The sequence below is a fragment of the Alosa pseudoharengus genome, unplaced genomic scaffold (assembly GCF_046254945.1).
Source record: "Alosa pseudoharengus isolate Yale_2024_CS ecotype anadromous, Long Island Sound unplaced genomic scaffold, YU_APseudo_1.1 YU_APseudo_1.1_scf_21, whole genome shotgun sequence".
Classification (NCBI taxonomy): domain Eukaryota; kingdom Metazoa; phylum Chordata; class Actinopteri; order Clupeiformes; family Clupeidae; genus Alosa; species Alosa pseudoharengus.
The window spans coordinates 18,230,010-18,243,283 of NW_027468674.1; the positions used below are offsets into that span (position 1 = coordinate 18,230,010).

At 43.4% G+C, this 13,274-nt stretch overlaps 1 protein-coding gene across 1 annotated transcript in view; it reads right to left on the reverse strand.

Annotated features, from left to right (window-relative positions):
- The window catches only part of pcdh15b (protocadherin-related 15b), a 194,881-nt gene that overhangs the window by 149,438 nt on the left and 32,169 nt on the right, over window positions 1–13,274 (reverse strand). Inside the window, exons 4-8 of the mRNA XM_076298738.1 lie at window positions 12,152–12,312; window positions 11,738–11,893; window positions 2,161–2,280; window positions 1,200–1,310; window positions 764–934 (exon numbers count right to left, since the gene is read on the reverse strand). Coding sequence (XP_076154853.1) covers window positions 764–934; window positions 1,200–1,310; window positions 2,161–2,280; window positions 11,738–11,893; window positions 12,152–12,312 — 719 coding nt within the window. The remainder of the gene's footprint in view (window positions 1–763; window positions 935–1,199; window positions 1,311–2,160; window positions 2,281–11,737; window positions 11,894–12,151; window positions 12,313–13,274) is intronic.

A 13,274-nucleotide genomic window follows, 5' to 3' on the forward strand; every position in this document is an offset into this window, starting at 1 on the left:
TGTCTACGTTCTGCAGAAAATTGAGGAAATATATAGAGCATTGCTGACTTTGGGGAAAAAAGCTTTTTTCAGAAAGGATCACCAGGTCCATGTAAAATCATGCTGACAGGAGGTGATTTAACTCTTGGGTTTTGGTGAGACAAAAAGGCTGAATAACAACACTCAACTACTTTAATCTCTCTCTGTACATTCAACGCTGTCATTAATTTGACACCACAGTTTGAGCCAGCAGTCTTATATAATTCAGTATCCTTCCTGCTACATTTTACAGTTGAAATTCTTCTCACATTTAGTAGGTTATCAATGTAGCGTATTCTACAAAGGTCTCAGCAGCAGTATCAGATCCTTTGCAAAGACAAAGTGAAGGAATGAAAACTCATTAGATAAAACCAATAAGGTTCTCAAAACAATCCAAACGCCATATTAGTGCTCTTTTTAATGACAGACCCGTTTCTCCTCCCATTTATGTACCTATCAATACTGTATTGTGTTAAAAACACTCTAGACTAGACTTTGTAGTGTGGGTTAATTGGGGAAGACACGATCAATAAAAACAATAATCTGCCTGCCATATCTGTTGTCTTGCCTTTCTGCCTTTCTGCACCAAAACAAATGAACCTCAAGGTCCACTCATTACATAAGCCGGGGAGCAGGTAGCCAAAGTAGCTGACTGTGTGTGTGTGTGTGTGTGTGTGTGTGTGGGGGGGGGGGGGGGGGGGGTGTTATGACTGGACTGGTTTCCCGGGAGACAGCCTTCACTTACGGGGTCAGCAAGCTCCAGAACGCCAGCATGGTAGGTGAGGGGCTTGCAGTCATGCGTGTTGTCCACCAGACTGCACGGCAGGAACATGGGCCCAAGGTCATCGCCGTCCAACACATCCACCGTCAGAGTTGTGGTGGCTGTCCGTCTATCCTTTGGGTTTGGAGCTCGGTCCTTGAGGAAAACGGGGTTTTATTGTGCATGCTAAGATATCCATATCAGTGCGTAACATATTCATATTGAGCAGTATGTCAGGAAACAAAATCTTTAATTACCAAAAAGAACACTACATAATTCCCAGAGGACAAACATTAAAGACCAAAATATTTTTTTTTTGGATCTTCTGGTATGATGTAGCATTGATAAAACCCCAAGCCTCCTAAAAACTGGTGCAAAATCATATCTTATCTTATTTTAAAAAAGAAAAGAAATAACTTACATTGGCCTGGATAATGACAAGGTAGCGTGTGATTTCTTCATAATTCAGCCTCTCTCGAAGCACCACAGAGCCAGACAAGGTTAAGGGGATATCAAATGTCCTATTAGTCATCTATGGAAAAAAGACAACACAGTGTGTAAGCAGAGGATCTGCGTTAAAGTTAAACATCCACTTCACTGTAAACTCAGTGTGTGTTTTCAAGCAGACACAGCTCTTCCTTGGTCTTGGTTTGGCACCTGTAACCTTCAGAGGATGCCAAGGATACCTAAGCTAAGCAAGTGTTTACAGTGCATGCAAGTTTAATGAAGTCGGTTATATTTTTAGGGCAATACTTTCTGAACTGCAGGTTCCGAGCAAGCTTAGACTGAGAAAATCGTAAACAAGGCAATGTTTGCATGTCAATGTGTGACATGACATGCAAACCTTGAATGACTCAACCTCGGAGATTTTGAGGAAATGCAACAACACTTCCTTTCTCTGCATTGAATCAGAAAATCAGGTTTATGTGTATCCGTTCATAAAGCACACAAAAACAACCTTCGAACTGGATAACTACAACATCGAATCTTTCGAACAAAAAGCATAACAATTATCTAATAATTCCATATGTTATATAATTATATAGAAATGTTACAAGATGTCGCCACCATGTAAACTAACTTCCTCTGGAACAGCACAGTCCACAGGACAGACAGAAACAGGAAGATGTTTCACCCTGCCAATTAAGGTATCATTAACATCAATGAGGCCGGGCAATTGGGCACTATGAAATGGGCTTATTGTCATGCCATAGCAACCAGAGCTGGCACGAATACTGCATAACTCACCCTCTTAGTGCACTGAATCAGGCAACACAGGCAATGAACTACACAACTACGCTGACTTATCACTATCCGAGCTTAACATGCAGTGAGTAAGCCTTATTAGTATGCGATGTGGCGTGGTATGTGACGGAGCTTACTGGGTCATTTGGGTTGAACTGAATGGTGTACTCGATTTGGCCGTTGGGTCCGTCGTCGATGTCAATGGCCCCGTTGTTTCCAGAGAACCCAGAGAAGATGGTGGTGCCGACAGGGGTCAGCTAAAGGGAGGGGAAAGAGGAGAGAGAAGAGAGGAGACAGGCTTTAACGGAGCACCGCTGCCTTTGCATGTAAATACACACAACAAGATAAAGCCATCTTGACACGGTGAAACGAACCGTAGACAGGCAAGGGAGATTCTCCCTGCTGGCTTGGTGAAGGTAAGTGTGTGCTCCCATCCGATATGTGGCTTAGTAGTAGAGTAACAGGCTATACTTGATATTGTATGTGTCTCCAGGAAGTACATAAATAACACTTAAAAAGTGAGAGGTACAATGTCATCTCTACATCAGTGTATTTGGGATTAGAGAAATTAGTAAAAGCAAAACTAACTAATAAACTCATGCAAATGTCCTGTAAGTCAGATCCCCTCCTAAATTGATTATGTTTTTTATGTTTTTTGCACAATCCTAATGAGATGAAAAACAATCAAACCAATCAACAAAGAAACAGCATTTGTTACAAAAAACCATCAAGGTGAGTTCATGTTGCTGATGCAGATGTACCCAGTGTCTCATATACTTCAGTCTAAAGTACAAAGTACTTTTGGTGGAAAACTACAGACTAAAACAGCTGAGACCCAAACAGAACTCATGCTGAGTAGACTGAGTAGTACTTCAAACAAAAGTGTCGGGCAAATGTCTACAAGTTGCGCTCCAGTTTTGGAAAAACTCGGGCCAACAGCCTCCCTGGTGTCTTCAAACGCTTCTTACCGCGGAACATAAAAGAGTCCTCGCCGCGAAACAACTGCGGTGGACATCGGCGGAACACTCTTTTCCACCTGTCACAGTTGGAACCCCCTGACGAGACGTACCTCTCTCTCCTTTCCTGCTCTCTACTCTGTGATGTGAGAGAGCAACTTTAACAGCCAAATGACCGGTGAGGATAGCCGGATGACACCGGGGGCAGGTAGCAGGTGTCTGTATTTCTGAACTTAAAAAAAATTCGGGGGCAACGGTGAGTCAAGAATGTTAAAGCACGGAGAACAAAGGCACTGCCAGAGTTAAAGAGAAACCAGAAATCAGGCCGTGGTCTCTTTCCCTTTTCAGTGGGTTCGAGAGAGGAGCCACGAGTTCTCACTCGAGGGCGGAAGCAAACCAAACGAATACCTGACAAATATCGCAAACTTGCTTGGTTTCTCTGTGGACGTTCATGTCATTAACCAAAGTTTCGACTCCGATGATATAAAGACTGGCTTCATTCGTCTGCCATCTGTGCTAAACCTTCATCCCTAATGAGCCTGTCCCCCGCCACACCCCAACCATTATTTAATCTGTCTATTAATCCCAGTGGGGAGACTCTCTGCACTGCTTTGCCATGACACTCAGTGTAAGACAAACAGTATTAGACAGAGGCAAGCTGTTTACATTGCACCCTCTAAGTAACGCATATCAATGTCACGTGGAAATAGTTGATGCCGACATGCTTTCGTAAAGCAACACGTAACAGACTGATGCCTCATCAGAAGTGCAGGCCAGCTGACACTGTGGGGCCCATGCATTATTGAGGGGCTAACAACGGGAGAGTCAGTGTAGAATGATAAATTACGGCTGCCTATGATCCCTGCTTGCGCGTTCTTCCTCATACCCTCGACTCCCTCCATCCGCCACCGACCCCCCCAGCCCCCACTCAACCGATGGCGTAAATGATCCTTGCTGCGTTCCCACTGGACAGCCCGTGCCGACTCTCGCCATGTTGCAACGGGGAACATTCCACCTCAGCTGTGTCGGCGGGTTGCGTTGGTAACGCGTGAGTGGCATCCTAATCCCGCACCGCACATGCACCGGATGACAATGGACACGTTGCTCTTGTTCTGCACACATTAAACTGAATTATCATATTTATGACACCAATCCAATTACTCTCTACTCTAATACTATGTACTAAGTATGTGCAATTCTCCTCTATTTCCCCAATATATATATATATATATATACCATACAGTGGGCAGTGTATGAAGCCTACAGGTGATGTGGACAGTGTTACATGTTAAAAACTTCAAGGGTGCTCCCTTTACTGAAGAGACACAGTGACCCGAGATTAAACTCAGATGCATGTTCCTAAAACCTATTCCTGTGTCTATTCCTAAGGCCTACTATGTGTATTCCTAAGGCCTATTCCTATGTCTATTCCTAAAACCTATTCCTATGTGTATTCCTAAGGCCTATTTCTATGTCTATGCCTAAAACCTATTCCTATGTGTATTCCTAAGGCCTATTCCTATGTCTATGCCTAAAACCTATTCCTATGTGTATTCCTAAGGCCTATTCCTATGTCTATTCCTATGTCCTATTCCAAAAGCCTATTTCTAAAAAGACCTTCTTTTACTTTCCTTTAACACTCCTGTTCTCACTGTCCTTTTCCTCTTTCCCCCACGTACTCGTCCGTACGTGTGAGCGTATCTCATATCCTGTATGTCACATATACACCAGTGAGCTGACACACCACACAGAGATGCCCATTCCTAGAAAACACATCCCTTGTACTTATTTACTGTTCTTCAACACCCGTCTTTCTCATCCTCTCCCGTCTTCTCTTCCTGTTTCTAAAAGTAATCGCCCCGTTGTCCTATCTTATCTCCTCTCCTCTGCAAACCCCCCTCCACCCCTCTCTCTCTCTCTCTCTCTCTCTCTCTCTCTCTCTCTCTCTCTCTCTCTCTCTCTCTCTCTCTCTCTCTCTCTCTCTCTCTCTCTCTCTCTCTCTCTCTCTCTCTCTCTCTCTCTCTCTCTCTCTCCCTCCCTCCCTCCCTCCATCCCTCCCTCCATGGACCTCCCATGTTCACTGTTCTCCAGTAGCCCTTATCTTATCTTCTTTCGTACCACACACCCTGCTCCCTTCGCGCCCGTCCTTCTGAAAGAGACCTTCCTCCCTGTTCATCTTATCGGCGGTCCTCTCCATCACAGTCTTGCTGGCGTGTGAAGGGCTTGATCGGCTGCTGGTGGCGAGCCTGCGTGACTACTATGGGCAGCATGAGACGCTTGATCAATAACGGCACCAAACTGTTCGCAAAACGGTTTTGAGAGGGGGACAAATATGGAAAATGAGTGCATGTGTGAGACACACTGCAAAGAGAGGGGGGGGGGGGGGTTGAAGGGGAGAGAGAGGCAGAGAAAGAAAGAGGGAGAGATATAATAGGATAGAAGAGTGGGAGGCAAAAAGGAGAAGGGGAAGGAGAGAGAGGAAAAATAGAACATGCAGTGAGAGTGAGAGAGTGAGAGAAAGAGAAAGGGAGATGGAGGGAAAGAATGAATGAGCAGATCAAGAGAAGGAGAGCTCCTGTCAGTCTCTCTGCAAGCCAGCACACTAATGACTGAAGGCCTGCAGATCCTCCCTGGGGAGACCATTTCAATTAGAGAACACAGCCACATGACCCCCCCCACACACACACACCATACACACACACACACACACATACAGTACATACTCTCTCTTTCTCACTCACACACACATACACACACACACACACACACACACACACACACACACACACACACACACACACATATACATACTCTCTCTTTCTCACTCACACACACACACATACACACACACACACACACACACACACACACATATACATACTCTCTCTTTCTCACTCACACACACACATACACACACACACACACACACACACACACACAAACATATACTCTCTCTTTCTCACTCACACACACATACACACAAACACACACACACACACATACTCTCTCTTTATCACTCACACACACAAACACACACACATACTCTCTCTTTCTCACTCACACACACTGCACTCCCCCTTCCGCTGGTCTCAACTCTACCCAACACCTCACTAGCCTCAGAGTGGGCATGTCTGCCATGCACTCCCGTACGACCACTTCTGCTGACATGTGACCATAAAGCGCAGCATACATGTGACCATAAAAACATTTATGACATTTAAAACTAGATGTACCGCAGAGCGGTACAAAATATGACCGCCGCCCAGTCCAGCACATTTTTTCCACAAAAAGAAATCACGCTGAAAGGCCTATATGATTCTAACTGTCTCACTAAATTGCATTATCCACACTCAATTCTCACTGGTATCTGCTAGACAACAAGTACCAAAACATGATTAGTTCATAGATTTCACATGTAAAATTCATTTTATACAACCCCACCTCCATCTTGCCTGTTCATAATTATGAGAAATTCTTGATTGTTTGTGTTATGTTTATGTTGTGTGTGTGTGTGTGTGTGTGTGTGTGTGAGTGTGTGTGTGTGTGTGTGTGTGTGTGTGTGTGTGTGTGTGTGTGTGTGTGTGTGTGTGCGTGCCTGCGTATGTGCCTGTGCATGGAAGCGTACATATGTCTACTGTGTGAGTATGTGTCATGATTACTGTGAATGTGTGTGTGTGTGTGTATCTGTTTGTGCACATGTGTGCACATGAACTGGGCTAACATGACCCCTGGAGGCAAATATACGGAAAAAATGGTCATCCTAGGCCCTACAGTTCTCAAGATATTCACAGAGAACTGTGTCTGGCCTACCCTCCTTTCGGGGGGTCCAGTCCAGCGGGGGGGCTACAGATCAAAACGAAAAATGACAGTTCCATGCTATCCATGTGGGGGTACATGCCCACCAAGTTTTGTGTACCCCGGTCTTTCAGTGTCCCGGGAATCCTTGTTGGTGTACGTCACTAAATGTACACATAAATTGTTTTATTGTAAGGCCCCCCATAAACGAAAGTACACAAAACTTGGCATGCATTCGGAGGGTGTCATAATGATCCTACACTTTCAATTTCGTGCAGTTTTGACCATGTCAGCCAGAGATATTGTGATGAAAACACCTAATTTTTTGCTTTTTAATTTTTAACTAGGTGGCGCTATACATGAAATAAGTGGTAATGGGATGGGTTGACATGGCCCCTTGAGATCAACATACAAAAAAAAGGTGGACCTCCTAGGCCCTACGGTTCTCGAGATATTCACAGAAAACTGTCTCCGACCACCTACAGGCCAGTTGGTGTATAGTAACATAAATGAATTTATTGTGTGGCCCCCCATGAACGGAATTCCACGAAACTTGGCGTGCATTCAGAGGGTGTCATAATGATCCTACACTTCCAATTTCGTGCAGTTTTGACTATGTTAGGTCACAGATACCTGCGATTACAACACCTCATTTTTACTTTTTTGTGTTTAACTAGGTGGCGCTATACATGAAATGAGTGGTTATGGAATGGGTTGACATGGCCCCTTGAGATCAACATACAAAAAACAGAAATTTGGACATGCGAAAAAAAAAAAAAAAAAAAAAAAAAAAAAACTCTGACTAGACCTATATGACCGCCGCTTCGCTGCGCGGCGGTCATAATAAATGCATCCATACGATTACATGCATAGTTGAATGTGTAGCAGTGTGCCCATCAAGAAAACAACTATGCTGAAATGTATGACATACAGCGAGAATGACATCTGAATGACAGTTGGAATGTCTCATAAAGATTGGAATGTGGAAGCATCGGGTAAGTCTTTCAGAAGAAGTAGCCAGACTGTGGACTCTATTCATGTTAGAAGTCACACCACAACATGCAATGAGAAAACTCTGCAGAATATGTACAGTAGCAATGCTAGAGCCCACAGTTAACCTTACAGAGTAAACAACTGTCATAACAATAACTGTAAATGTGTTTAAAAAAGCTCAAATACTCACTTATATGTTTCCAATAACTGTCCCTTAAAAACAGTAGCATAATTTCTGCATAATTTCTTGTATATAAACAAGACCTATGGTATGTGTTTCCGTTGATAGACATTATCGTTTTTAGATTTCTAAATTCTCAAATATCTGTCTGAAAAACAAAAACTATACTTAGTATTTAAGTATAAGTATATATACTCTTTTGATCCCCTGAGGGAAATTTGGTCTCTGCATTTATCCCAATCCGTGAATAAGTGAAACACACACTAACCCAGAGCAGTGAGCTGCCTGCTACAGCGGCATTCGGAGAGCAGTGAGGGGTGAGGTGCCTTGCTCAAGGGCAGTTCAGCCATGGATGTGGGCATGGGAGAGCGACGCTCAATCACTTCCCCCGCCCACATTTTTCCTACTGGTCGGGGATCGAACCGGCAACGCTTCAGTTACAAGACCGAAGCCTTAACCAGTAGGCCACAGCTGCCCCAATTGTGTTTCCCATACATTGACTAATCTGTGGCAGGGCACCACGAAATAAAAATTGGCCGCCATAGATGAATATTCTATGTTTAATTTAATTTAATTTAATTTAATTTAATTTAATTTAATTTAAATTAAATATAAGGTAAAATCCTTGCATTGCCATACACGGGTTTCCCATTTACCAACAAAACTAGATGCGTGCACAGCCGTGGGGCAGAAGACGCTTGGTGGTCGTCCACAACATTATAAACTTAACCTAAATAGTCGGCTGCTGTAAGCTACAATCGGATTTTATTGTATACCCCTGTTGTCTCAATGATAATAACATCTCATTTCAGACTATATTTCAAAGTTTGCCGTTCATTTGCATTATTAATATAACATTGTATTTTGTCATTATTGGCGAAGACATGCATTCCGTTAGGGATATTGAACATATTTAACATTCTCTAACCATCGTGATTTCGAATTGGTGCAGTTTTCAGCACAAAAACTCATTTTGTTCTTTTGCTCTTTTGCATTTCTCTATGCTGTTCTATGGTGCTTTCTGCCTCTTGGTTGCGCACGCATGTTTTCGTGACATTGCATAGAAATCCATGTATTGAGCTGCGCTTTTTACGCACGCAGCCTTTCCTTGCCCCGCCCCGCCCTCTCTCGTAGCCTGCTGCCACTCTGCATGTGCATTTAACAAAATATTCACGATTGTTGAAGGATTGTTGTTGCCACATAGAAGCATTGCATAGAAGACGTCTGGCTAAATTGCTATTAAATCCGCTTAGCATCGTGACCATGCTGCGCAAATTTGTTCAAAACTGCTGCATTGAAGTGGACTCTGCTAAGGTTTTATCACAACATAGTAGGCTACATTGAAGAGACTAAACTAAGTTAAGTTATGAAATCAAGCAGTATCTCAAAGCTAACGTTAGAATACTGTTTGGATGTCGAATTTAGCATGCTTAACCTACTTACAGCTGCTTGTCAATTTCGTTGAAGGGCTCATTTTATTGACTCTGACACTGAATGTTTGCAAAATCCCTATGTAAATGGAAAAGTGTTTTCCAAAATTCAAAAGTGCTTGTCCAAAGGAGAAGTACGAACCTTTATTTTAACTATGTAGAAAACGTTATGAATTGCATCCACACATCAGCAGCCTTTCAACTGTGTTACAATTGCAAGGGTTCACTCAAACGTCTTAAAGTGACAAGCACTCAATTAGACCTATACACTACCAAGACGATCTTAATACCCCCCCCCCTCCCCGTTCAGCTACCGCCACAACTGTAATCCATTCTGTGGGGAACACTGCAGTTTTATGGATACTATTGGACAAGTAGTGGGCACCTGCTCTCTCAGCTGTTGATCCAAAGAAGCCCTTCCAGGTCTCTCCACCACAGGTGCCCTTTCAGCAGTGTTTACTTCCCTCTATCTAACAAACCTGTCTTCTAGAATAAACCTCTGCTAGTCTACAGGTGCCCAGGAGGAACACTAGGCACCACAGCTCTTAACATCCCCTTCCAACACAGACACAGAGGAAAAAGTGAGATTTTTAGGAGGAGGGTGTTATGTGGCTGTGTAAACACAAAAAGTCAGCGAAACATATTGATATTGTATGCTTATATCAACCAGAAATGTGCAAGACACTGATGTAAACATCAATGTGTGCTATGGTATGCATGAATGTCACGTGAAACATGTATACTGTATGTATGTGTATGAATAGCCTATACGGTAAGCAGCTGTAGGCATTCATCTGCAACTGAAATTAGCCTGTGTTGACTTATCGTGATATGCATGTGTGCACATGGAGTTGCTTAAGTGTCAGCTGTACCAACTTCACATGAATGTACAGCATATGAGCGTCTGCACAGATGCAAATGTTTTATTCATAAGAGCTTCCGAGGCATGTGTGCATGTTCATCCTGTGTACCTGGTCTATGTGAGTCTGTGTTCAGCATCTTTATATGTTTGCTCCATGGACTGTGTGTGTGTCTGTGTGCCCATATGTGTGTGTGTGTGTGTGTGTGTGTGTGTGTGTGTGTGTGTGTGTGTTTGTGCCTGCGTGTGTGTGCCTGTGTGTGTGTGTGTGTGTGTGTGTGTGTGTGTGTGTGTGTGTGTGTGTCTGTGTGTGTGTGTGTGTGTGTGTGTGTGTGTGTGTACGTGTGGGTGTGTGGGTTCTGCTGATGGATGTGTCTCTCTGGTGAACCGTGATGCCACTAATTATAAACCGGTGACATATTCTGGCATCATTCCGTCCGCCATCGACGCCAATCTCAACCATGCAGAAGAGCGCCCCCTCCACTACCCAGATTGGTGGGCCTCTTCCAACAGTAGAGAGAATGAGAGAGGGAGAGAGAGAGAGACTGAATCTGCATAAAAAACGTTGATTACATTCCCTCTCATTGACTGCCACCTATGATCCAGGACATAAATTAATTTTTACTTTATTTTTTTTCCCCAACACAGCACTAATGGACTGGCACCAGGCCAGCTGAGCGGCAGAACCGTCTACAAGTATTGAAGAGAGCTGAGGGGGTGGATTTTAGACTAGAGTTACACACACATACAAACTGTCAAAAGAAAACGTCTCTACAAAATGTCTCTGGTGTCAGAAGCTTGGATACGGCAACGTCAAAAAATAGGGGCTGCAGGGGTGGATGGACTAATAAACCCATTAGCTATTTTTAAGCTCCATAAAGTCAAACAGTATTATAATGGAGGAAACCGGCACCTGCATCTCTGTCACAGTCCCTTGGTTCATAAACCTGGCTCTAGATTGACTAAAATTATACTGTGCCATGAAGAAATAACTAACAGGGATTCATTGTGTACGAATGCACCTTCTTGGCACCGATTTAGAGGAGGCTAATACAGCGCTGCAATGGGACATTTCTGCCCTCTCTCACCTCATCCATGGCTACATACAGTACAGTGATAGTATGGTATAGTATAGTATACATACAGTACAGTGATACGGCTGCCCGGAGTGCTCTGGACGTTCTGACATGGTAATCAATACTTGGTGCACCACAGGTCATGTGTGAAAGTCCACATCAGATAACATATAAACAAACAGACATCTAGAAACTTCTCTGTTTCAGATACATACTGATTTCTAACGACTTCCACAAATCACCTTTTTCTGAGGTTTCACCGCCTGAAGTTTTGCAGTCTTTCTTTGTTTGGTATCCCGTCAACATCTATCTGTGTGGCCTAAGATGATCCCTCCCTGATTTGAGAAAACGAAGCCAATCTAGAGGTGCGAAACCAATTGGTCCCTGACCTGCCGCCGAGAAACATTCTCTCCTCGGCTCTCACCTCGTTAATGGCCACGTAGTAGCGCGGCTGCTGGAAGCGGGGGGCGTTGTCATTCCGGTCCCTCACCACAATCCGGACCTCGTGGAGGATCACCGTGCCAACCAGCTCATTTGTACACTGCACCTGCACCACGATGGACTGAATATAGGATGGGGGCTGATGGAGGGAAGACAGAAAAAAACAACAAAAGATGGAATGAATACATAATAGGTTGAGACATGATAAGCAGTGTTCATAGTGTTTCAATATGGCATATCAGTTTGTAAGAAAAGTACAAGTCATGGTCAAAGTCGAGTTAGAAAATACCTCAAACATAAGAAATCAATATAAGCACTTTCCCTCGATGAAGTGCATTTCATGCATTTTTTTCACAGCGTAAATCCTGATTAAGTATACTTTCTTCAGTGTACTTACATCCCTGTCCAGAACTCTGCCGGTGCTGTTTAGATAGAGTCGTTGGTTGACCGAGTCCAGAATGACCCAGTGGTTGTAGTTATCTCGCAGTGAGAGAGAGATGGTTCTGTCAGGGTCCTCTGCTCGCCCATTGATCTGCATGTTCTCCACCAGTAACGTTCCTAGAATGCACACACAGAGTGTCAGGATTGAACCAAAACTTCCCATGATCCCATGAATATACGACTGGACATCTGTTAGATACAAAAAAAAATAACGGCTTTATATGCCTCTGAATAATGATTGACTGAGGGGGTTAAAAAAATTGCTCAACATCCAAAATAGAGTAAGAAAGGATGAATGACACAACAGCAGAGCATAGCGATCATGATTTATTTAAAACCGTCAGGAACCACTTTAATTCCTTTTCCCCTATTCTGAGGCACAGTGAGTGGGATGACGGGAACATCTAACATTCCTCAGAATAATACATACACACAGGAAACATTCTTTCACGAGCTTCCTTCGAACAAAGCTACTAAATGCCTCTGAATAGGTTTACATTCAAAAGCACAAAAAATATGTGTATAGAATACTCATACTGCATACACACATAGACGTATTGGAAGTGGGAGTGATCCATCAGCAACAGCATCAGTTTGTTTTGCTGCTGTTGTTATTTACTGCCCTGTTTGCTCATGCAAACACCACTTCAACACCCGCTTCAAAGGATTCCAGCGTTGAGTCAAATAAGCAAGTAGCTGAATGTTACAGAATGGCTATTAAATGTGTGGCACAACTGCAAAAAGAAACTCTAGACAGCCTCAGTGCTAAAGTCTGCCCCATGGACACAACAGTGGCAGACCCTTTCACCCTTTGGTTTTTCAGAGCAGTGCAGAGTTAGTTAGTGCCTGGCAATGGAGACTGTGTGGGGCCTAATTTTATTGATGGGTCTACAGAAGTCTGTCATGCATGAACTACAGTAAAGCTACTGTATGTGGTGTGTAACATCAATGCACTGACCCACTCTGTGCCCTTCCTCATGGGATCAAATTAGCGAAATGATTCCGAATTAGCTTTGAATTAGCAAAGTGAATTAGCTTTGAATTAGAAAAATTAATTTGTTTTAGCCCATGTGCCACAG